This window comes from Chiloscyllium punctatum, chromosome 5, assembly GCF_047496795.1.
Source record: "Chiloscyllium punctatum isolate Juve2018m chromosome 5, sChiPun1.3, whole genome shotgun sequence".
Lineage (NCBI taxonomy): Eukaryota > Metazoa > Chordata > Chondrichthyes > Orectolobiformes > Hemiscylliidae > Chiloscyllium > Chiloscyllium punctatum.
Window position 1 is genome coordinate 6,076,970 of NC_092743.1, and position 25,916 is coordinate 6,102,885.

Sequence of the window (25,916 nt, forward strand, 5' to 3'; positions counted from 1 at the left end):
TTGCCACTGTACAATCCCATCTGACCAGCCCATCTGTATCAGCCTGTAGTCTAAGTTCCCACCAAATTTCATGTCATCTGTTAGTTGGTGATCATGCCCCTTACTGTCATGTCTAAATCATTTACGTGCACAACAAACAGCCAGGGATCCAGCTCCGAACACGATGGTACACCACTGAACCCAGGCTTCCAGTCACAAAATCATTCTTTGACCACTGCTCTCTGCTTCTCACCAGTTCTGGATGCAATCTGCCAAAATGCCCTGATCCCACGGGCACTTAGTTACTTAACCAATCTGCCATGCAAGACCTTGTCAAAAGCCTTACTGAAGTCCACATAGCCTACATCCACTGCAATTCCTGCACACAACTCCTTGAAAAATTCATTCAAATCAAACAGAATTTTCTTCCAGAAACTGCAGTCCAATTTACAATTCTACATCGGAAACCAATGAGAGTAAATGAAATCAAATACCATTTCATCAGAAGGGAGGCTAGATTCAAGTGGTCGGACAGACCCTGCTGTTCTAATAATCAGTCTGGATTCCCTAGGAGAGTATACATTATTAAACCAGCTTTAAAAGGGGAGGGTTGCTGGCCCAGAGATAGTTTTCAACAATTTGCATCACCAAAACAACATGGTTCATCTCAAATACCTGCAATTCTGTTTGGAAGAAAAACTTCTGTGGGCACTGTGAACAGTCGTAGATCTTGTCCTCCTGCCCATGGGCAGAAAAAATATGATGTTGCAACTTGCTCGCTTGAACAAACACTGGACAGGAAAGAAATGACAAAGAATTAATGGACTGTCCCATAAGAAGCAGCACTCACTTATAGACACAAGTGTTATGTGTGCCACACTCATACACACACACCTACATGCAGACACACACACCTACATGCAGACACACACACATACACGTAGACACACAAACACACACAAACACACGCAGACACACATACACACATACAAGCAGACACACACACATACACGCAGACACACACAAACACACACATACATGCAGACTCACACACACACATACACGTAGACACACACACGCAAACACACGCAGACACACATACACACATACAAGCAGACACACACACGCAAACACACACAAACACACGCAGACACACATACAAGCAGACACACACACATACACGCAGACACACACAAACACACATACATGCAGATACACACACACAAACATACACGCACACACACGCTCTCACACACACACAGACACAAACATACTCACACATAAACATACACACTCTCACACACACACACACTCACACAAACACATACATGCAAACACATACTCATGTACACACACAAACTACATGCATGTTGAAACACTCATACAAACTCACACACACAAAACATACACAAACACACAAATTCCCACATATACACAAACTCATACACATACAAACACACTCACACACACTCAGTCATGCATTCATTTCTATACACATTCATTCTAATGCTGCTCAATAACTCCACGATGTTGTTATGTTACATTTACTGTACTGTTATAACGGCTCATTTCACTCAACTGATCCATTTATGCTCCACGTTGGCATTTTTTCCCTCTTCCTTTCATTCCTCTAACTATTTCTCCACTTTAATTTGGATAATATTTACAAATTCTATTTGTTTTCTTTGTCCTACTCATTCTACAGTCACATGGATCTTTCAGTCCTGCTCTTATCTGCTTTGCAGATGATGGCTCTGATGGCTACTGCAGCTCCTGTCTCTGCTAATGCTGGCATTGCTGTTTGACCTGAAGCGCACTGTTACTAACAGTTGTCTGCTTTGCATCTTATAGTGACTCGCTGCACAGGAGGCCATTCGGCCCACAGTAGCTGAGCTGGCTCTTTGAAAAAACTCTCCAATTAGTCTCACTCTCCCACTGTTTGCACACCAGTAACCCTGAAAGTATTTCCTTTTAAATATTTACCAATCCCCTTATTCAAGTCACCATTGAAGATGCACCCACTGTCTATCAGGCAGCAAGCTCCAGATCATAACAATTTGCTGTTTAACAAATCTTTGCCCAACTCCCCCTCGGACGCTTTTTTTCAATTATCTGAAACCTGTGGCCTCTGGTCACCAACGCCCTGCCATTTCAAATCATTCTTTCTGATTTATACTTTTCAACTCACTGCCTGAGAACTATTTAAATGTGCACTTGCAAAGCCAAGGATAACTGCTGAAAAATGGGCTCACAATAGTTCAGTGGTTGTTTTCAACTGTCATAGACTTGATGGGCTGAAGGGCCTTTTTCTGTGCTGTAGGTCTCTATGACACCTTGAATCATACAGCACAGAAGAGGCCTTTCAGCCCATCGAATGCATGCCACCAAAGGTACACCACTAACTACACTTATGTCCGAAACATTGATTCTCCTGCTCCTCAGATGCTGCCTGACCTGCTGTGCTTTTCCAGCATCGCTCTGATCCAGACTCTGGTTTCCAGCATCTGCAGTCCTTGTGTTTACCTAGTACCAGCTGTGGCCTCATCAAAGGCCTGTATTGCTTCAACATAATCTCCCTGCTCTGACAATCTACGCTGTGACTAATAAAGGTAAGCCTAGGACAGGGAGAAGCTGTAAAAGGGACAAGATCGAGAGGCTGAAGATTTAAAATGAGGTGTAAATGAAGCGAGGGTGACGTGCGGAAAACCTTTCTCACCCAGTGAGTGGTTAGGGTCTGGAATGCACTGCCTGGAAATTGTAGAGGGGGCTGGTTCAAGCAGGGCATTAAAGAGGGGCATTGGATGGTTATTTGCATAGATATGGTGAGCAGGGTCATGGGGAAAAGGCAGGAGATTGGCAGTATTAGGGGATAGTAGACACAATGGACCAAATGGTCTCCACTTGCATTACAACAATTCTGTGATTCAGACTGAATGGATTCAGTGGGGATGGGGGTAGCAGGATAGGAGGGAGGCAGGAGACCCAAGGATGACCTTTGACCGAGACCTCTGACAGCAAATTCTTGAAAAAACTACAGCAGCGATGTTTCCAATTCTAATAAGTACAAACAAGGGCTGAGAATGTATAAAAACACAGACAAAGGGGAGGTTTACCAGAGAGACACACCATTAATAATTGAACGGTCTATGCCATAAGCTGGGAAGAGAGGTTTTCTGAAGGATGTCTGATGCACTGTGACCTACAAGGATTCTCGACATGCTATCATTAGAGAGAGAGAGAGAGAGAGAGGCGACAGGCGAGGGATATACAGTAATGGGAGAGGCTGAAACCAAACCTCACCCAGTAAAACCCCAGGCTCTCATTACGGCCAGCAGAAAACTGGGGTAGGAGCAGCCTTTGGAAACCAATCACCAACATCTGGTCAAGATTAATCTTACATGAGTGTTTCACCAACAATGGTGGGCAGGGTATAGGTTGGAGTCTTCAGAAAAGGGTGAGACATGAAAAGGGGGGTGCTGTGAGTTTGGGGTGGTGGGGGGGTTTGGGGGTGAAGGGTTTGGGGATTGGTGTGGGGTTTGGGGGTTAGAGTGGGGGGTTTGGGGTTGGTGTGGGGTTTGGGGTTGGTGTAGGGTTTGGGGATTGGTGTGGGGTTTGGGGGTTAGAGTGGGGGTTTGGGGTTGGTGTGGGGTTTGGGGTTGGACTGGGGTTGGGGGATGGTGTGGGGTTTGGGGTTGGTGTGGGGCTTGGGGGTTGGTGTGGGGTTTGGGATTGGTGTGGGGTTTGGGAGTTGGTGTGGGATTTGGGGGTTGGTGTGGGGGTTTGGGGGTTGGTGTGGGGTTTGGGAGGTGGTGTGGGGTTTGGGATTGGTGTGGGATTTTGGGGTTGGTGTGGGGGGGTTGGGGTTGGTGTGGGGTTTGGGGTTGGACTGGGGTTGGGGGATGGTATGGGGTTTGGGGTTGGTGTGGGGCTTGGGGGTTGGTGTGGGGTTTGGGATTGGTGTGGGGTTTGGGAGTTGGTGTGGGATTTGGGGGTTGGTGTGGGGGTTTGGGGGTTGGTGTGGGGTTTGGGAGGTGGTGTGGGGTTTGGGATTGGTGTGGGATTTTGGGGTTGGTGTGGGGGGGTTGGGGTTGGTGTGAGGTTTGGTATGGTGTGGAATTTGGGTTGGTGTGGGGTTTGGGGGTTGATGTGTGGTTTGGGGTTGGTGTGGGGTTTGGGGTTGGTGTGGGGGTTTCGGGTTGGTATGGGATTTTGGGGTGGTGTGTGGTTTTGGGGGCTTTGTGTGGGGATTGGGGGTTGGTGGGGAGTTTGGGGTGGTGGGAGGTTTGAGGTGGTGGTGGCTTTAGGGGTTGCTGTTGGGTTTGGATGTAGTGTGGGGTTTGGGGTGGTGGGGGTTTTGGGTGGTGGGAGCTTGGGGGGGTTGGTGTGGGGTTTGGGGGTGGTGTGGGATTTTGGGGTGGTGTGTGGTTTTGGGGGCTTCGTGTGGGGATTGGGGGTTGGTGGGGAGTTTGGGGTGGTGGGGGTTTGGAGATAGGCATAGGGCACAAAGACAGTGGGGGTGGCGATAGTAACTGGTCATCCAACCCATTGTGGTCCCATGGCCGATGAGTCCAGGATAGCGTGCAGGCTGGGTGATCAGTGAACAGGCCAACCAGAGGAGACAGAGAGTAACCAGCAGCATCACAGATTAGTTACAGAGAAGATGGAGGCCATTGGGCCCATTGTGCCTGCACCAACTCCAATACCGAACACCAAATTCAGTGTCGCTGAAGGTGACTGAGTGGCCGAATTGCTTATAAAGAACTTACCTCGACGCTAACGGTTTTTTCGCAGCAGAGAGCGGCGGGAGCTGGGCGGAAGTTCAGGCGGAGCGCAAAGCCGGTCGGGAAGGTAAGTGATTGCTATTAGAGTGGGTATGTTCTAGACCCCAGGTCCTATAAAGTAGGGTCTCCCTCCCTCCCTCCTCCTCTAACCTAAATTAAGAGTCCACAGACTTGCCATAAAAAGAGGGTCTAAGGAAGTTTGGATCGAAGAGGAGGCTTTAGCTCAGGAGTCCTTGACAAGGAGGTTGAGTGAAGTGATTACGCCACAGTTGAAGAGGGTGAAGACATGACTGCCCAGCTGGTTCAGTGTGCTATGTGCTTGATGTGGGAGGTCAACGACTCTGGTGTGTCTGGCTCGTATGAGTGTGGAAAGTGTGAGCACACTCAGCTATTGACTGAGCATATCGCAGCACTGATGAAAGAACTCGAGGACCTTAGGCTCATCCGACAGAACGAGATCTTTCTGGACAAAACCTTCAGCGAGGTTATTATACCAATCGTACCAGAAGAGAGCAGACGATGAGGAAGGCAGAGAGGAGACAGGTGCAAGAGACCCCGGGAGAAGTATCTGTCAGGAACAAGTTGAATCTTTTGGAAACAGTAGAGACTGATGACACTGCCAGTCCGCGAGGCAGCCAGATCTGTCAATCAAAAGTTGGCGTGGAGACAGAGCGGAAGAGTCGGACATCGCACAGAGCCGTGGTAATAGAGGACTCCATAGTGAGAGGAACTGACCGGGGTTTTTGTGGCAGCAGACGGGACTTAAGGATGGTGTGTTGCCTTCCTGGTGCCAGGAAGGAAATCCTCAAGGACGAAGGTGAAGAGCCAGAGGGGGTGGTACATGTTGGCACAAATGATGTCGGGAAGAAGAGGAGGAACATACTACAGCGGGACCTCGGAGAACTAGGAAGAAGGCTGAAAAGCAGGATGTTCAGGATGGTTATCCCCGGTTTGCTTCCAGTTCCTCGGGCTGGTGAGACCAGAAACAGGGAGATAATGGACTTGAACGTGTGGCTGGGGAACTGGTGCAGGAAGCAAGGATTTAAATTCTTGGATCACTGGGGTATATTTTGTGGTAAGCATAAATTCTCCAAGAGAGACGGTTTGCACCTTAATTGGTTAGGGATCTGCATTCTGGCAGGCAGGTTTGTTACTGCAACACAGCTACGTTTAAACTAAGTAGCGGGGGGGAGGGGTCAAACTGGATGTTTAAGAAGGAAATTGGAGGGAAAGTTAGAACAAGGGAAGTCAAGGAAGACAACTGTACCAATGAGGCAGAAAACTCCGAAAGGGATCATGCTGTAAGGGTGAGTGAAATAGGAGTTGATGGGAAGGGTGAGGGCAGTAACAAATTAAAAATACTATACATGAATGCACGAAGTATTAGAAATAAGATGGATGAGCTTGAGATCTTTTGGAAATTGGCAGATATGATATTGTGGGGATAACTGAGACGTGGCTTCAAGTGGACAGGGCCTGGGAAATGAATATTCAAGGCTACACATGCTATCGTAAGGACAGACTGATGGGCAGAGGGGGTGGGGTGGCCATGTTGGTAAGGGATGATATTCAGTCCCTTGCGCAGGGGGAACCTAGAATCAGGGGATGTAGAGTCAGTGTGGATAGAGCTGAGAAATTCTAAGGGTAAAAAGACCCTCTTGGGAGTTATCTACAGGCCCCCAAACAGTAGGCTGGATGTCGGATGTAAGTTGAATCAGGAGCTGAAATTGGCCTGTCGCAAAGATGATACTACAGTTGTTATGGGGGATTTCAACATGCAGGTAGACTGGGAGAATCAGGATGGTATTGGACCTCAAGAAAGAGACTTTGTGGAGTGTCTCAGAGATGGATTCTTAGAGCAGCTGGTGCTGGAGCTGACCAGGGAGAAGGCAATTCTGGATCTGGTATTGTGCAACGAACCAGAATTGATCAGGGACCTCGAAGTGAAGGAGCCATTGGGAAGTAGTGATCATAATACAATAAGCTTCAATCTGCAATTTGAGAGGGAGAGGGTACAATTGGAAGTGACAATATTTCTGTTGAATAAAGGGAACTATGGAGCTATGAGGGAGGAGCTGGCCAAAGTTCAATGGTGCAATACCTTAGCAGGGATGACAGTGGAGGAACGATGGCGGATATTTCTGTGTATAATGCAGAAGATGCAGGATCAGTTCATTCCTAAAAGGAAGAAAGATCCCAGGAGGAGGCATGGGCGGCCGTGGCTGACGAGGTAAGTTAAGAAACATATAAAGTTAAAAGAGAAAAAGTATAACATAGCAAAGATAAGTGGGAAAACGGAGGACTGGGAAGCTTTTAAAGAGCAACAGAGGATTACTAAGAAGGAAATACGCAGAGAAAAAATGAGGTACAAAGGTAAACTGGCCAATAATATAAAGGAGGATAGTAAAAGCTTTTTTAGGTATGTGCAAGGCAAAAAAATGGTTAGGACTAAAATTGGGCCCCTGGAAGACAGAAACAGGGGAATATATTACAGGGAACAAAGAAATGGCAGAAGAATTAAATGGGTACTTCAGATCTGTGTTCACTGGGGAAGACACAAGCAATCTCCCTGAGGTAACAGTGGCTGAAGGACCTGAACTTACGGGAATTTATATTTGCCAGGAATTGGTGTTGGAGAGACTGTTAGGTCTGAAGGTTGATAAGTCTCCGGGGCCTGATGGTCTACATCCCAGGGTACTGAAGGAGGTGGCTCGAGAAATCGTGGATGCGTTGGTGATTATTTTCCAGAGTTCGATAGATTCGGGGTCGGTTCCTGAGGATTGGAGGGTGGCTAATGTTGTACCACTTTTTAAGAAAGGTGGGAGAGAGAAAGCAGGAAATTATAGACCAGTTAGTCTGATCTCAGTGGTGGGAAAGTTGCTGGAGTCTATTATAAAGGATGAAATTATAGCACATCTGGATAGTAGTAACAGGATAGGACAGAGTCAGCATGGATTTATGAAGGGGAAATCATGCTTGACTAATCTTCTGGAATTTTTTGAGGATGTAACTCTGAAGATGGACGAGGGAGATCCAGTAGATGTAGTGTACCTGGACTGTCAGAAAGCTTTTGATAAAGTCCCACACAGGAGGTTAGTGAGTAAAATTAGGGCGCATGGTATTGGGGGAAAAGTACTAGATTGGATTGAAAATTGGTTGGCTGATAGGAAACAAAGGGTAGTGATAAACGGCTCCATTTCGGAATGGCAGGCAGTGACCAGTGGGGTACCGCAGGGATCCGTGCTGGGACCGCAGCTTTTTACAATATATGTAAATGATATAGAAGATGGTATCAGCAATAACATTAGCAAATTTACTGATGATACAAAGCTGGGTGGCAGGGTGAAATGTGATGAGGATGTTAGGAGATTACAGGGTGACCTGGACAAGTTAGGTGAGTGGGCAGATGCAGTTTAATGTGGATAAATGTATGGTTATCCACTTTGGTGGCAAGAACAGGAAGGCAGATTACTACCTCAATGGAATCAATTTAGGTAAAGGGGAAGTACAGAGAGATCTGGGTGTTCTTGTACACCAGTCACTGAAGGTAAGCATGCAGGTACAGCAGGTAGTGAAGAAGGCTAATAGCATGCTGGCCTTCATAATAAGAGGGATTGAGTATAGAAGCAAAGAGGTTCTTCTGCAGCTGTACAGGGCCCTGGTGAGACCACACCTGGAGTATTGTGTGCAGTTCTGGTCTCCACATTTGAGGAAAGACATTCTGGCTATTGAGGGAGTGCAGTGTAGGTTCACGAGGTCAATTCCTGGAATGGCAGGATTACCTTACACTGAAAGTCTGAAGCGACTGGGCTTGTATACCCTTGAGTTTAGAAGACTGAGAGGGGATCTGATTGAGAGATATAAGATTATTAAAGGATTGGACACTCTGGAAGCAGGAAACATGTTTCCGCTGATGGGTGAGTGCCGAACCAGAGGACACAGCTTAAAAATACGGGGTAGACCATTTAGGACAGAGATGAGGAGAAACTTCTTCACCCAGAGAGTGGTGGCTGTGTGGAATGCTCTGCCCCAGAGGGCAGTGGAGGCCCAGTCTCTGGATTCATTTAAGAAAGAGTTGGATAGAGCTCTCAAGGATAGTGGAATCAAGGGTTATGGAGATAAGGCAGGAAGAGGATACTGATTAAGGATGATCAGCCATGATCATATTGAATGGCGGTACAGGCTCGAAGGGCTGAATGGCCTACTCCTGCACCTATTGACTATTGTCTACTGTCTATTATATTGCTGGATTGTTAGTCTGGGGACCCTGGGTTCAAATCTGGCCACGGCTGATGGCGAAATTTGATTTCAATAAAAATCTGGAATTAAGAATCTAATGCTGACCATGAATCTGTTGCTGATTGTAACTGAAGGCCTCTAGGGAATGAAATTTGCCATCCTCACCTGGTTTGGTCTACATGTGACTCCATACCCACAGCAACATGGGTGACCTTTAACTGCCCTCTGGGCAATTTGGGACGGGCAATAAATGCTGGCACAGCCAGTGATGCCCACATCCCATTAACGAATGCAAAAAAAATCTCATGCCTGCCCTACTCCCATATCCAAATCATCCAAAGCCTCCCATTCAAATGCCTCATCAGTGACTGTGACTACATTGGGACCAATGACAGTGGCAGGAAAGGGGAATGTCATCCTGAATTTAGGAGCTCGGTAGAAATTAGCAAACAGCTCTTTCATATCTTGTAATCCATGGATGTGCAATTGAATACAGGATTAGGGCGATTGAGGAGAAGAATGTGTGACTGGAGAGATGGTCCATGAGGAAGGGTTTCTGATTCATCGAGACAAACAGTTTTCTTCAGCACAGAGGCCCTTTGGCCCGTCATGTCTGCACCAGGCTTCAATCTGCCACCTGTTCTAATCTTCTTTTCCAGCACTGGTTTATGGCTTTGTGTGCTACGGCTTTTCAAACCATCTAGAAACGTTTGCCTGGCTCTACCAGGCTTTCTGGCAGTGAATTTCAGACCCCTACAACCCTCTGAGGAAATATGGGAGCAAAGGACTTTGGAACACAAGCACGCCATTCAGCTTTGAGTGTGCCCTCCATACGACCTGCCTGTTTTAAATCCACTTTCTTGTCTGTCTTCTGTTGCTGGCTGCAAGGGTCACAAAGGAACCTTGTGGGACAACATGATAATGCTGTCAAATAGTGTGGTGCTGGAAAAGCACAGCTGTTTAGGCAGCATCTGAGGAGCAGGAGAGTCAACATTTCGAAGATAAGCTCTTCATCACATTCCTGATGAAGGACTTATGGTCAAAATGTCGCCTCTCCTGCTCCTCGGATGCTGCCTGACCTGCTGTGCTTTTCCAGCACCACACTATTGACTCTGATCTCCAGCATCTGCAGTCCTCACTTTCTCCAAGTTGTTCATGATGCTGGGAAGGATTGAAGTAAACTGCGCGGGTCTATGGGAAGAGGAAGGAAATCGAGGGATGTAGGGGAAAGGCAGAAAATTGGAGCTGCAATCTCATTGAATGGCGGAGCAAGCTCGATGGGCTGAATGGTCTACTTCTGCTCTTATATCTAATGGTCTTAACCAGGAGGTAATATCAGAGAGCTACAGTCTACAGGAAACTGGGAAGGATTGCAGGAGAGTAGGCTGAGGTGAGTTCACTGTAAGAATTTGACGGTGCATGTAGGTGAGCAGTAACTGAGATGGTCGAGCCATACAAGAGTCACATTCTGTGGGATTCACATACAGAGGGATTCTGATGTTGTGGTGATGTTGGAGACCTGGATCAAGGAATGGCAGCACTGAGTGTTAGATATTCTTGGGGATACAAGGTGTTCATGAAATACAGGAAAGGAAGAAAAGAGCGAAGAGCAGCATTATTGATGAAGATGGGTGCTGGAGAACAAGAGTATCCCAAAGGGGTCAAGGGCAGAATTGACCTGGTGAGAGTTAAGGAGTGAGTAAGCTGCAATTGCTCAGGGTCATCTACAGGCCACCAACTAGTGGGAAGGACATTGAGGGACCAATTTGCAAGGTCATTACAGTGAGGTGAAAACACATTATTTATTCACTCATGGGATGTGGGTATCATTGGCTAGGTCCAGTATTTACTGCCTGTCCCTAGTTGCCCCTTGAGAAGGTGGGGGTGAGCTGCCTTCTTGAACCGCTGCAGTCCATGTGCTGTAGGTAGACCCACAATGCCTTTAGGGAGGGAATTCCAGGATTCTGACCCAGCAACACTGAAGGAACGACAATATGTTTCCAGATCAGGATGATGAGGGGCTTGGAGGGGAACTTGCAGGGGGTGGTGTTCCCATGGATCTGCTGCCCTTGTCCTTCCAGATGGAAGTGATCGTGGGTTTGGAAGGAGCTGTCTGAGGACCTTTGATGAATTTCAGCAGGGCATCTTGCAGGCAGTACACACTGCTGTGACTGAGCGTTGGTGATGGAGGGAGTGAATTTTGTGGATGTGGGCACGCTATTTTGTGGATGTTGAGCTTCCTGAGTGTTATTGGAGCTGCCCCCATCCAGGCAAGTGGGGAGTATTCCATCACACTCCTGACTCTCGCCTTGTAGATGGTGGACAGGCTTTGGGGAGTCAGGAGGAGAGTTATTCACTGCAGTGTTTCTAGCCTCTGACCGGTTCTTGTAGCCATTATGTTTCTGTTTGTTTCGGTCAATGGCAACCCCAGGAGATTAATAATGGGGGATCCAATAATGGTAATATAATTTAATGTCAAGGGGCAGTGGTTAGATTGTCTCTTATTGGTGATGGCTGTAGCCTGGCATTTGTGTGGTGTGAACATTGCTTGCCACTTGTCAGCCTAAGCCTAGATATTGCTCAAATCTTGTTGCATTTGAACATGGACTGCTTCAGTATCTGAGGAGTCGTGAACATTGCTGAACACTGGGCAATCATTGGTGTACTTCCCCACTTCTGACCTTATGATGCAGGAGTCTTATTGGCTTATGAAGAGGGTATAACCATACAAATAAGGAGGAACTAACTTTCCAGTTACTGGACAGTCAGTGCCCAGAGAGACACAGATTAAAATGAATTGGCAAAAGAGCCAAGGAGTGGAGGGGGTGTTGGTGTTGGGAAAACAAAAGATATTTTTCCAGAACAGCTCGAGTTGTTGTGATCTGGAATGCACTGCCTGAAAGGGCGATGAAAGCAGATTCGGCAAGAATTTTCCAAAGGGAATTGTTGGAAGGGGAACAAAACTTGTCGGGAAAGGTCAGGGGACAATGGAGCTGTTTCAGGTCTGTCAGGAAGCCAGGAGATGGGACAGACGGAAAAGGCTTCCTTGTGGAACGTACGATTCGATGAAGCAGTGAGTGAGTGGGGAAAAGAAAACACAGTGAATTCTCTGCCTGTGAGCCCTGGGGCAGGATTTGCCATTGAAAATGTTCAGAGGAGCTAATCCAGGGAAAGCTGGGTGAGAGTGGACACACACAGTGCACTGCATTGACTGATAAAGCTCTCTGGAACTGGGGAATATCCAGCTGGACTCAACAAGTAAACTGCACAGACTGCAGACTTAAAAAAATAACCTGAATGAGCTACTCCTTTCAGTGCTGACATTGACAATATGTTTTTATGGTAAAACAGCACAGAAAAAAAAAATCAAATCTTTGCTTTTAAGAAATCTGGAAGGTGCGGAGGATGTAGGAATCATTAATTGGCTGCCAGGATTTTTTTTGGCACAGAGTTTTTCCCGACTTTTCAGAGCGTAACCACACCTCACATTTCCCAGGTTCTGCTGCCAGAACGCATGGCTGACTTCAGTGAGATCACAAACCAACAGAAATTCCTCTGGTACTTTGTAAATCTGTGCAACATCTGTAAAGGGAAGCTTGCTAGCTTCTCAAGCTGTTCCCAGGAATGTTAGCAACTGCAGCACTGACAAGGTTGGAGCACCAGTCAATAGATGTGAAGCTGGATAAGCACAGCAGGTCAGACAGCATCTGAGGAGCAGGAGAGTTAATATTTCAGTCCTGCTGAAGGGTTTCAGCCTCTGAAGTTAATTCTGCTGTCTGACCTGCTGTGTTCTTCCAGTCTCACATCTATTGGCTGTGGCCTCCACCATCTGCAGTCCTTACTGTCTCTGGTATTGGAGCACCAGTTCGTTTGGCTTAGCTTGTTCTACCTCCTCACAATTCGCCCTTTCCGTCAGCTCGGGCTGGCTCAGCCGATTATACAAAAGGACACACTCTATCTGCAAAAGGTGCAGATATAGCAGGAGGAAACCAGGAGGTGAGACATCCAGATCGGATATTCCTTCGACTGCGTTGGGGGGGGGGGATTAAAAACCAAGGCCTTTGCCTCATAGATTGAAGAAGTTTAAGGTGTTAGTGAAGATCTGTAGCTCTGGTTGTGGTTGAAGTCATTGGTCTGCTCACCAAGCTGGGGATTTTCTTGCAAATAATTTCTCTCCCTCCTGAGTGACATTGTCAGTGTTGTGCAGTCTCTGGATGGAGAGGTGTTGCTGGGATTCATCCTGTGAATGTGTACGGTTCTGGTAAGTGGCCCTACTTCTGGTTTTGTACTGTAATGGTCTGTCGATGGGGACCATTTCAACTTGTGGAAAGGCTGACAGACAAGATCTGATAGAGGTTTTCAAAACCATGAGCAGGTTGAACAGAGCAGACAAGGCAAAGCTGTTCCTGTTTATAAAAAGGCACAAGAAGGAGAGGGTGCAGATTTGAAGTGATGTGAGAAAAATGGTTTCCACCCAGCGAGTTGTTAGTGTCTGGAACACACTGTGGGGGAGGCAGGTTCAACTGAGACATTCAGGAGGGGTATTGGGAAAGAAGTGTTGAGCAGGGATATGGGGAAAAGGCAGGAGATTGGCACTAGGGGATAGAAATGGTGTAGGCCACGATGGGCCGAATTGGTCACTTTCTGCACTGTAACAGTTCAGTGATTCATAATGGTCTTTAAAATATTCTGAAAGATGATTTGGAGATGCCGGTGTTGGACTGGGGTGGACAAAGTTAAAAATCCCACAACACCAGGTTATAGTCCAACAGGTTTAATTGGAAGCACTAGCTTTTGGAGTGCTGCTCCTTCATCAGGTGGTTGTGAAAGATGTTTCTGCTGAAGGCACAGAGTGTTGGAATGAGCAAAACTAGAGGTGGTCACTGTGAGATAGTCAGTGATAAATCCATTAGGGAGCTTGGGAGAAATGGTTTTTCCCAGACAGTGGGGGGGAGTGTGGAGCTCACTCCCACAGGGAGGTGGGGGGGGGGGGGGGGGGGGACTTTGAGGTGAAGTGAACATTACAGATGCATTAAGAGGAAGTGGATAACGCTGTGAGAGAGAAAGGAGTGTCACTACTGAACACACAGGGAGTCCACTCTGGATCACAGCTCGCTGCTGAAAACCATTCTTTTTGTACATTTGAGGTCAAATCTAAATTATTCACAGCCAGCAAACAGGACTGTCAGGTGAGATGACTCAGCTTAGGCAGCAGCGAGAAATCAAAACCCCCTGATTGTGCTGGCTTGCCGTGCGTCGGTCTCACCTCTGGGTCAGAGTGTTCAAACACCAGCCCAGGATTTCTGAGTGCTCCCTCCCCCACCCGACCCCTGACAGATGCTGCAGGACTGAGGGAGCACCGCACTACCGCAGTCACCGCTGCCAGACCCTGGAGCCCATACCTGTGAAACACACTGGACATTTGAAGGTGCCCCCCATTCCTTCGAAACTGTGCTCGATCAGGTGACACTGCAGTTTGGCGGGGGAGTCGAACGTTTGATTGCAGAGTTTACACTCATGGTTAAGGCCTTCCTCTGTAACAGTCGGGTGTGGCGGGGGGGTGGAGAAGAAAGAGAAAAGTGCATTATTTTCGTTGAAAGTGATGTGCCCCTGTCAAACCCGTCACCATTTCATCCCACTGGCTGCTGTTCAATCACTCGCTAAATCACAACAGGTTCATTTTGCACGTTACGTTCTCAAACCCATTAACCAGCTTTTTTGTACAGACACCCACCGCCACTGTCTGCAGCAACACATCTCCCCCCCCTCCCCAGTATAACACTCCTCCTGACTGTTCCTCCCAACACCCTCAGCAACATACATCGTGCAGCTGTTCCAAAAGCTTCTGTCAAATCACCTCAGAGCACCCGAGTACATGTCTGACCCACGCATTACAAATTAGAAAACCCTTGTGTTTATTCACTCGTGGGATGAGGGTGCCACTTGCTAGGCCAGTGATTATCGCCTGTCTCTAGTTGCCCCTTGAGACGGTGGTAGAGAACGGCCTTCTTGAACCGTTGCAGTCCATGTGCTGTAGTCAGAAGTCACAGGACACCAAATTATGGTCCAACAGCTTTATTTAAAATCACAAACCTTTGGAACGCTGCTCCTTCCTCAGGTGACTTCCCCTGACAAAGGGGCAGTGGTCCGAAAGCTTGTGATTTCAAATAAACCTGTTGGACTATAACCTGGTTTAGATTAGATTACTTTACAGTGTGGAAACAGGCCCTTCGGCCCAACGAGTCCACACCGCACCTGCCGAAGCGCAACCCACCCATACCCCTACATCTACCCCTTACCTAACACTACGGGCAATTTAGCATGGCCAATTCACCTGACCTGCACATCTTTGGAGTGTGGGAGGAAACCGGAGCACCCGGAGGAAACCCACGCAGACACGGGGAGAACGTGCAAACTCCACACAGAGAGTCGCCTGAGGCGGGAATTGAACCCGGATCTCTGGCGCAGTGAGGCAGCAGTGCTAACCACTGTGCCACCGTGCTGCCCTGGTATCATGTGACTTCCGATTTTGTCCACCCTAGTCCAACCCCGGCAGCTCCATTTCATGCTGAAGGTAGACCTGCCCTTAGAGAGGGAATTCGAGGACTTTAACCCAGTACTGGAGGGACAGTGGTAAATTTCCCAGTCAGGATAGTGAGTGGCACGGAGGGGAACTTGAAAGGGTGGTGCTCCCATGTATCTGCTGCCCTTGTCCTTCCAGATGGAAGCGGTTGTGGGTTTGGAAGGTGCTGAGGATATTTGATGGATTTCTGAAGAGGGTACACACTGCTGTTACTGAGCGTTGGTGGTGGAGGGAGTGGTTGTTTGTGAATGTGATGCCAATCAAGTAGCTGCTTTGTAAAGTGACAGAAGTGTTCCAGTGCAGAAGCATGCCATCACCCCACCACATCTGCACCAGCTCTCCCAACGAGCATCGAAACTCAGTGCCAATCTTCTGCCTTTTCCCCATATCCGTGCTCACCTTTCTATCCAAATAACCAACCAATATCCTCTTGAATGCCTCAGTTGAACCTGCCTCCCTGACATTTCCAGGCAGTGAATTCCACACGCTAACTACTCACAGGGTGAGAAGTCGTTTCTCACATTCCCCTTGCTTCATTTACAAAGCACAGTAAACCTATGGCCACTTATTCTTGCGCCTTTTATAAACAGGAACAGTTTTCCTCTATCTAGTCCTCTGATGATTTTGTTGAGTCAAACAGAGAGACCTGGGGCTTCTTTGAAAGCAATATGACAGGTAGACAGGATGGTTAGGAAGGCGTTTAGTACGGCCCCCCTCCATCGGTCAGAGTATAGACTATAGGAGTTGGGACGTCATGCTGCAGATGTACTGGACACTAGTGAGACCACTTTTGGAGTACTGCATATAGTTTTGCTTGCCCTGCAATAGGAAGGATGTTATTAAATGGTAAAGGATGCAGAAAACATTTACCAGGATGTTACTGGGACTGGAGGGTTTGAGTCATAAGGAGAGGCTGGATAGGCTTGGACATCTACCCCTCGAGTGTTGGAGGCTGGAGGGTGACCTTATAGAGATTTATAAAACCATGAGTGTCATTGATAAGGTGCTGAGCCAAGGTCTTTTCCCTAGGGGGGAGGTGTTCAAAACTAAAAGGCATAAGTTTAAGGTGAGAGGGGGAGGATAAATTTAAAAGGGACTTGTGGGGCAATGTTTTCACCCAGAGGATGGTGATTATATGGAACAAACTGCCAGAGGAACTGGTGGAGGCTGGTACAATTATAACATTTAAAAGGCATCTGAACAGGTACGGGATAGGAAAGGTTTAGAGGGATATGGGCCAAAAGTAGGCAAGTGGGACTGGTTTAGTTTAGGAAACCTGGTGGACATGGAGGAGTTGGGCCGAAGGGTCTGTTTCTGTGCGATTTCCTGCACGGAATACAGGAAGAGAAGGCTTTAGGAGGACAAACCGTATAGATTGAACAGAGAGGGCATTTTTCATTGGGAGATGGGAGGTTGGAGGATGACCTGATAAAAGGTCTTTGAAATTACAAAAGGGTTTTGATACCGAGTCAGGCAGAAGACATTTCTATGAGCAAGACCTAAATCCAGGGAATCGAGAGCCATTTTAAGCAAGTCAGTAATAAATCCAGTCAGGGATTCAGGATAAACTTCTGTATTAGAGAGAGAGAGAGAGAGAGAGAGACAGGAGAATGTGGAGTTATCTCCTACAGAGACAGATTGAGATGAAGATACATTTGAGAGAAAACTAGATAAAAACATGGGGGAAAAGGAATAGAAGGTGCTGTTGGTGGGGTGAGGTGAACGGTGTGAGGAAAGGCTTGTGCAGACAGTGACACAAACGAGAGGCGGGGAGTGGCCTGTGCCAATGCTGTAATTACTGCACCAGTCTCTGCAAGTGGTTTCTCAGCATTTAATCACACAATTGACTGGATAAAGAACCAGTGAATTTAATCCTGACTATTTTCATTACCTGAATGAATGCAGCTGTCAGAGCCAAGATACCCTCGCAACTTAAATAGAAGCTCTGGTGCAGGCATTCATTTTGAATTATTTCAGGGTGAGAGTTAGGGGAAGTAGGGGGCTGAGGGTGGAGACAAGTTGAACAAAAGGGACACAAATCCTGAATTAAAACCAACCGCAGGCTTGTGTGCAGAGTTGATTTGAACTTTCTGCATTGGTCAAGTACCCACAACCCTCTCGGAATCAGTGTATGTTTTCTGACTGGTACAGGCAGGTAAAACAGTGTCTCAGGGGGCAGTGCATCCACCTCAGAGTCTGCAGCTTGTGCGGTAAGTCCCAGCCTCACACTAAAGTCACATCTGACACACATCTGAGGGAGTGCTGCACTGTCAGAGTTAGTCAATCTGCAATGTCTACAACTCGGCTTCTCTGGTGGATGCGAGAGGTCGCACAGCCCTATTTCGATGGGGAGAAGAGATCTCCCATGTCCTGGTCAATAATCATCCCTCAAACAAATATTGCCTAAAATAGAAGACAGATGATCTGATCATAGGGAAGTGTAAGACTATTCACTTTGAAACTTGTAAATAGAGGTCTTCAGAACAGGAAATGGTCCTTCCAGTCGGTTCTGGTCAAAAACAACTGCCTATCTATTCCAATCCCATTCTCCAGCTTGGCCTATAGCCTTGGCAGTACGAGAGCACATCTAAATCCTTCTTCAGGGTGATGAGGGTTCCTGCCTCTCCCACCCTTACAGGCAGGGAGTTCCAGATTACCCATCACCCGTGGGTGAAAATGTTGCTCCTCATACCCCCTCTAAACCTCCTGCTCTTTCCCTTAAATCATAACCACTTGGTCACTGCTCCCTCCATCAAGGGGAAACATTTCCTCCTGCCTACCCTGTCTATGTCCTTATCATTTTATCCATCTCAATCATATCCCTCTCAGTTCCCTCTGCTCCAAGGAAATCAACCCCAGTCTGTCCAATCCCTCTCCATCACTGAGACTCTCCAGCCCAGGCACCATCCTGGTAAATCTCCCTCTGCACCCTCACCCAGTGCTATCACACCCTTCCTGTACCGTAGATTCCAGAACTGTGAAATGTGAATGGTCAGGGTATATTTGGACAAACAGCACTGAAAGTTAGCACTTGGGAATGACAAGCAATTGCAAATGTGAATGGGCATTGATGATTGTTACTGGATTAGTGGTGCTGGAAGAGCACAATAATTCAGGCAGCATCCAAGGAGCAGCGATCGTAGGATGCTGCCTGAACTGCTGTGCTCCTCCAGCCCCACTAATCCAGAATCTAGTTTCCAGAATCTGCAGTCATTGTTTTTACCATGATGATTGTTACTGTAAGGAGACTGGAAAACGACAATATAGGCTCTCATGATGAGCTGACACCTCAAACACTCTACAAATCAGATGTCAAAATGAAATTTTCTTACACGCAACATTTTGATAGCTTTAAAATGATTGCTTTCAGAGTTTGTTGCTTCAGTATCTTCCTGACAGAGTGTTTTGAAATTCTAGCATTAAAGGAATATATTAAATCAAAGGTGGCTGTCGATTATATTCCACTTTCACAAGGAGAATCCAACTGTGTGTAACAGACAGTTCCATGGTTGTGCTAATGACTCCTGTCAGTTAATCGTTAGTTGGTTAACTCCATATGAGTTACTCTGTATTGGTTAACTCCCACTGTGATGCAGCTCACAGAATCATAACCATGGTTACAGTAGAGGAGGAGGCCCTTTGGCCCATTGTGTTTCTGACTGCTGCCTGCAATGTACTTCTGGAATGCTCATTGTGCCCTTTTATCTGGTGTTTATCGATTTCCTGTTTGAAATTCATGGCTGAACCTGCCTCCACCACTCTCTCATTCTCCATCCAAGCTGCTACCCAAGTCCTCCTTAAGTTGCCTCTTTTGCCAGTCATTGCGAATCTCTGACCTTCAGTCATAGAGTCATGCAGCATGGAAACAGACCCTTCAGTCCAAATCATCCATGTCGACCAGGTTTCCCAATCTCAACTAGACTCACTTACCTGCATTTGGCACAGAGGTTCAGAGGGCAGCACAGTGGTTCAGAGGGCAGCACGGTGGTTCAGTGGTTAGGACTGTTGCCTCACAGCGCCAGGGACCCAGGTTCAATTCCCGCCTCAGGCGACTGTCTGTGTGGAGTTTGCACATTCTCCCCGTGTCTGCTTGGGTTTCCTCCGGGTGCTCCGGTTTCCTCCCACAGTCCAAAGATGTGCAGGTCAGGTGTATTGGCCATGTTAAATTGTCCGTAGTGTTAGGTGCATTAGTCAGGGTTAAATGTCGGGGAATGGGTCTGGGTGGGCTGCTCTTCGGAGGGTCGGTGTGGACTTGTTGGGCCGAAGGGCCTGTTTCCACACTGTAGGTAATCTAATCTAATCTAAAAACCCTTTCCTATCCATGTACCTGTCCAAATGTCTTTTAACTATTGTAACTATACCTGCACTTCTCTGGCAGCTCATTCCACATATGGACCACGCTCTGTGTGAAAACATTTCCTCTCAGGTCCCTTTAAAATCTTTCTCCTTTCACCTTAAAAATAGTTTTTAACTCCCCCATCTTAGGGAAAAATAAAGGATCTTTGCTATTCACCTTATTGATGCCCCTCATGATTTTATAAACCTCGATAAGGTCACCCCTCAACCTCCTTCACTCCAGTGAAAAAACCCCCAGCCCATCCAGCCTCTCCTTATAATTCATAAGCTGGAGAATCTGGTGTTGGACTGGGATGGACAAAGTTAAAAATCACACAACATCAGGTTATAGTCATCAGGTGAAGTCAAATAAACCTGTTGGATTATAACCTGGTGTCATGTGATTTTTTTTCCTTATAACTCAAATCCTCCATTCCCAGTACATCCTGGTAAACTTATCTGCACCCTCTCCAATTTAGATTACATTCTCTACAGTGTGGAAACAGGCCCTTCATCCCAACAAGTCCATACTGCCCCTCCGAAGAGAAACCCACCGAAACCCATTCCCCTACCCTATATTTACCCCTGACTAATGCACCTAACACTATGGGCTGCCTGGCCTGCTGTGTTTTTCGAGCACCACATTTTTCAACTCTGGTCTCCAGCATCTGCTGTCCTCACTTTCTCCACTAGGGGCAATTTAGCATGGCCAATTCACCTGACCTGCACATCTTTGGACTGTGGGAGGAAACCGGAGCACCCGGAGGAAACTCACGCAGACACGGGGAGAATGTGCAAACTCCACACAGTCAGGCGGGAATCGAACCCAGGACCCTGGTGCTGTGAGGCAGCAGTGCTAACCACTGAGCCATTGTACTGCCCATTTAATAATATCCTTCCTATAGAAGAGTGACCAGAAGTGCACACAGTACTCCCAAAGTGCCCTCACTGATGTTTTGTACAACCTCTCTTGAGTCTATCGTGAGACAGAATGATGTATCCTTATCTGCTCTGTCCAGACCCTCTTCAAACCTTCTAACACCTCGATCAGCTCTCCCTCCAGCCTTCCCTCCTGTGAGGGAGAGAGTCCCCCGCTGGCTCCAAATCACACGCTTGTGAAACAGCATCCAAAAGGTCCAGAAATGCCTCAGATTAAATGTGAGATAAATAAGAATGTATGTGAAGCTGGAAAATGAAGGTTGTTGGGGAGGTGGGAGGGTTGTGGAGTATAAGCTATTTGTCTCTAACTGCAAGACAGCGAATGAGCCAATCGCTGAGGTAGAGTGTTGATTATAATTTGTTTGATGGCTTCACACAGTTCCCCGAATACCGGATCACATCAAGGATTACACACAGAGAGCAGTTAGCACTGATTACTGACATCCCTGAGTTTGTAATGGTTCTACTTAAACTGCTACCTTGCTCACACTGCGGCTCTGCGGACTGCTATAGCAACCTCTTGTCCCAGCCTTGACAATCCAATCATCAATTACAAATTGAACAGACAACACCATTTTACAGAAGGTACCAACAACCCAGGCTTCAAACTTATCAAAAATTAAATCTACTCCAACTTTCTTATCGACGTGGTCCAGCTTTCCGCCAAAAAATAATCAAACCCATCTCCTTCCTCTCCTGCCCTGTTGTTTCACAACGAATCGGGAACTGTGGTCACACTGAGGTCTCTCGACGAAATAATCAATTTCGCAAAACAGGTCCACAGCCCTTAATGGCACCACTCAGTTTGCTGGACAGATTTCTGATATTAATCAGAGTTTTCGGGACAAACAAACAAACTGAATGGTGAGGAAACAGGGGAAAAGGGTCATAGATAACTCAGTAGATACTGGCAAAGTTTGGGAGAAGATTTGTAGCTCGGGTGCTCGTTGTTGTGGTTCTGTTCGCCGAGCTGGGAATTTGTGTTGCAGACGTTTCGTCCCCTGTCTAGGTGACATCCTCAGTGCTTGGGAGCCTCCTGTGAAGCGCTTCTGTGATCTTTCCTCCGGCATTTGTAGTGGTTTGAATCTGCCGCTTCCGGTTGTCAGTTCGAGCTGTCCGCTGTAGTGGCCGATATATTGGGTCCAGGTCGATGTGCTTATTGATTGAATCTGTGGATGAGTGCCATGCCTCTAGGAATTCCCTGGCTGTTCTCTGTTTGGCTTGTCCTATAATAGTAGTGTTGTCCCAGTCGAATTCATGTTGCTTGTCATCTGCGTGTGTGGCTACTAAGGATAGCTGAATACCAACTAGCCACGAAACGACACGACCAGCTATCCTTAGTAACCACACACGCAGATGACAAGCAACATGAGTTCGACTGGGACAACACTACTATTATAGGACAAGCCAAACAGAGAACAGCCAGGGAATTCCTAGAGGCATGGCACTCATCCACAGATTCAATCAATAAGCACATCGACCTGGACCCAATATACCGACCACTGCAGCGGACAGCTCGAACTGACAACCGGAAGCGGCAGATTCAAACCACTACAAATGCCGGAGGAAACAGCACAGAAGCGCTTCACAGGAGACTCCCAAGCACTGAGGATGTCACCTAGACAGGGGACGAAATGTCTGCAACACAAATTCCCAGCTCGGCGAACAGAACCACAACAACGAGCACCCGAGCTACAAATCTTCTCATAAACTTTGATCACCTACGAGCGAGAGACGCTAAGACAAGCCAGGAAATGGGAATCCTGTGCCAACCGCCTAAGCACCACATACGAACAACTCTGGTTCCTGCATGAATGCTGAAAGAATTGAATCCTTCCACCATGTGTCAGATACAGACCACCAGTCAACAACCCACAAGCCAGGGACACAGCCAGACAGAACGGATTCAGGATGATCCAGGTAATGATTACAGACGCTCACAACAGACTACACAAATACAGACAAGAAAATGCGCGCTAAAAATCGTTAATTTCAAAAACCACCAATCAGGAATGGACCCGAACCATAGAACAGGCCGTCACCATAGGACAGAACAGGACCACACACCGCAAAAAAACGGCACTAAAAGAAAAAATGGCTAAACTAACACACAAAGAAGAGGACACCACAACACACTCCTGGGTTAAAAACCTCTCCCACAGACAGCTCACAGACACGGAAAGAACAACACTGGCCAAGGGACTCAACTACAACCACAGGGATGCCAAGACAGCAGACTTACTAGCAGCACTAGAATGCACACTCAGGAACAATGGACTGACAGAAGAGACACAACAAACAGTGAGACAAAGTATCGTACCCCTGATAACAAGGAAAAGACAAACATATAACCTCAACACCAAGGAGAGGGAAGCACTAAAATCACTAAGAAACGATAAGAACATAATCATACTACCAGCAGTCAAAGGCAGAATGACGGTCATCCTGGACAAAGCAGAGTACATCCAAAAAGCACAACAACTACTTGCAGATACCAACACCTACCTAAAGAGGGAGTTTGACCCCACCCCACAGCTCACCAATAGGATAAACAACACACTGAGGAACCTACAAAAAAACGGACAGATAACCAGGTCTGACCTACAGAGAATAAAACCTGAAAACAACACCACCCCCAGATTCTATGGACTACCCAAAGTGCACAAACCAGACATCCCACTCAGACCCATAGTACCACTTCCAGGGACACCATCACACAAACTGGCTAAAGAGCTACAGCAGAAACTGAAACACCTGATCAGCGGATCCAGACACACGATACAGTCAACACAGGAATTCTTGGACATCATCAGAAATATACACATAGACAAGGAAGAAACCATGGTCTCATTCAATGTAACGGCACTGTTCACCTCTATCGACAAAACCCGAGCCAGAGAAACAATAGCCAACCTGCTGGACATACAGAACAGACAACAGGACATTGAACCTATCAACAAAGACGGCATACTCAAACTACTGGACCTGTGCCTCACAACACACTTCACATTCAACAACCAAATATATGAACAAATCAACGGCACACCCATGGGCTCACCCATCTCTGGACTCATAGCAGAAGCGATAATGCAAAGATTAGAACAAACAGTCTTACCGCAAATTCAACCCAAACTCTGGGTAATATACGTGGATGACACCTTTGTAATCATTAAAAACACAGAAATAGAGAACACACACCGGATCATCAACGCCACACTCACAGGAATCCGATTCACTAGAGAGGAAGAAAAGGACAACCAACTCCCATTCCTAGACGTGATGGTACAGAGAACACCGAACGGGGAATTCACCACAAAGCTTTACAGGAAAGCCACACACACAGACCAAGTCCTGAACTATGAAAGCAACCACCCCAACACACACAAACGAAGTTGAATCAAGACACTATTCAAAAGGGCCACAACACACTGCAGTACACCAGAACTACAAAAAGAGGAAGAAGAACACCTATACAATGTATTCGCCAAAAACGGATACCCCCGCAATTTCATCAACAGATGCCTAAGGGAAAGACAACGGAACGAGGACATGTCACAACCCAAAGGACTAGCCACACTACCATACATCAGGAGCATTTCTGAACTGACAGCCAGACTACTGCGACCACTAGGACTCATAACAGCACACAAACCAACAGCCACTCTCAGACAACAACTCACCAGGACAAAGGACCCGATACCCAGCATGAGCAAAACCAATGAAGTGTACAAAATCCCATGCAAGGACTGTCATAGGACAAACAGGAAGACAGCTAACGATCCGCATCCATGAACACCAACTAGCCACGAAACGACACGACCAGCTATCCTTAGTAGCCACACACGCAGATGACAAGCAACATGAATTCGACTGGGACAAGACTACTATTATAGGACAAGCCAAACAGAGAACAGCCAGGGAATTCCTAGAGGCATGGCACTCATCCACAGATTCAATCAATAAGCACATCGACCTGGACCCAATATACCGACCACTGCAACGGACAGCTGGAACTGATAACTGGAAGCGGCAGATTCAAACCACTACAAATGCCGGAGGGAAGATCACAGAAGCGCTTCACAGGAGGCTCCCAAGCACTGAGGATGTCACCTAGACAGGGGACGAAACGTCTGCAACAAAAATTCCCAGCTTGGTGAACAGAACCACAACAAAGATACTGGCAAGTTGTGAGGAACTAACATGAGGAGAATTGGGGACATGATAAGGGTTGGAGACTCCCACTCTTCACTTGTCAGAAGCTGGAAGTGTGGCAGCAATGATTTTGCAGATAGAGGTGTAACCAGCGAGGGGTGATACTGGGCTTTGTAGGTGAGGTTACACATCTTTCCTCAGAACAGCAGGAATAGGAGGAGGCCATTCGGCCCTTCAAGCTTGCTCTGCCATTCCTTATAATCGTGCAATCAGCTGCTTTAACTCCATTTTCAGATATCCTCTGATTTCCCTGACAGACCAAAAATCTTTCTCAGCCTTAAATATACTGAGTGAGGGAATTGTGAGAGAATTCCAAAGGCTCCCAAGCCTCTCACTGAAGTCCTAAACCTTCAGCCTCCTTGTCCCGAGACTGTGTCCCTGCATTTCAAATTCTCCTGCCAGTAGAGACAGCCTCTCAGCATCCAACCAGACTTTTATTCATAGGAACTTGAGTAGGCCATTCAGCCTATCAAATCCATGCCTGCCATTCAATGTAGTCCTGGCTGATTGAACAATTCATTGTCTTTAACTCACCCTGTCGCCATAACCCATTCGTTCACAGGATGTGGGCGTTGCTGGCTGGAGATTTACCTGAAGACAGCAAGTGGGTCAAATGGCCCATTCCTGCAGTTCCCACAACAACAACTTGCATTTACAAAGTGCCCTTAAGTTAAACATCCCTTATGGAACACTGTGGCATATATCAAGGTCTCAGGCAGAGGTGAGCAAATACCTGGTCAAAGAAGTAGGTTTTAAGGAGCATCTTAGAGGAGAGAGAGAGAGAGAGAAAGAGAGAGAGAGAGAGAGAGACAGAGTGAGAGAGAGTGTGTGAGAGAGAGAGTGAGAGA

At 47.0% G+C, this 25,916-nt stretch overlaps 1 protein-coding gene across 5 annotated transcripts in view; it reads right to left on the reverse strand.

Moving 5' to 3' along the window:
• znf521 (zinc finger protein 521) overlaps positions 1–25,916 on the reverse strand; it is a 603,804-nt gene that overhangs the window by 51,706 nt on the left and 526,182 nt on the right. For all 5 annotated transcript variants that reach the window (XM_072569704.1, XM_072569705.1, XM_072569703.1 and 2 more), the window contains 2 exons: positions 14,402–14,533; positions 655–770 (listed from right to left, as the gene is read on the reverse strand). In XM_072569704.1, the coding sequence (XP_072425805.1) occupies positions 655–770; positions 14,402–14,533 (248 nt within the window). The remainder of the gene's footprint in view (positions 1–654; positions 771–14,401; positions 14,534–25,916) is intronic.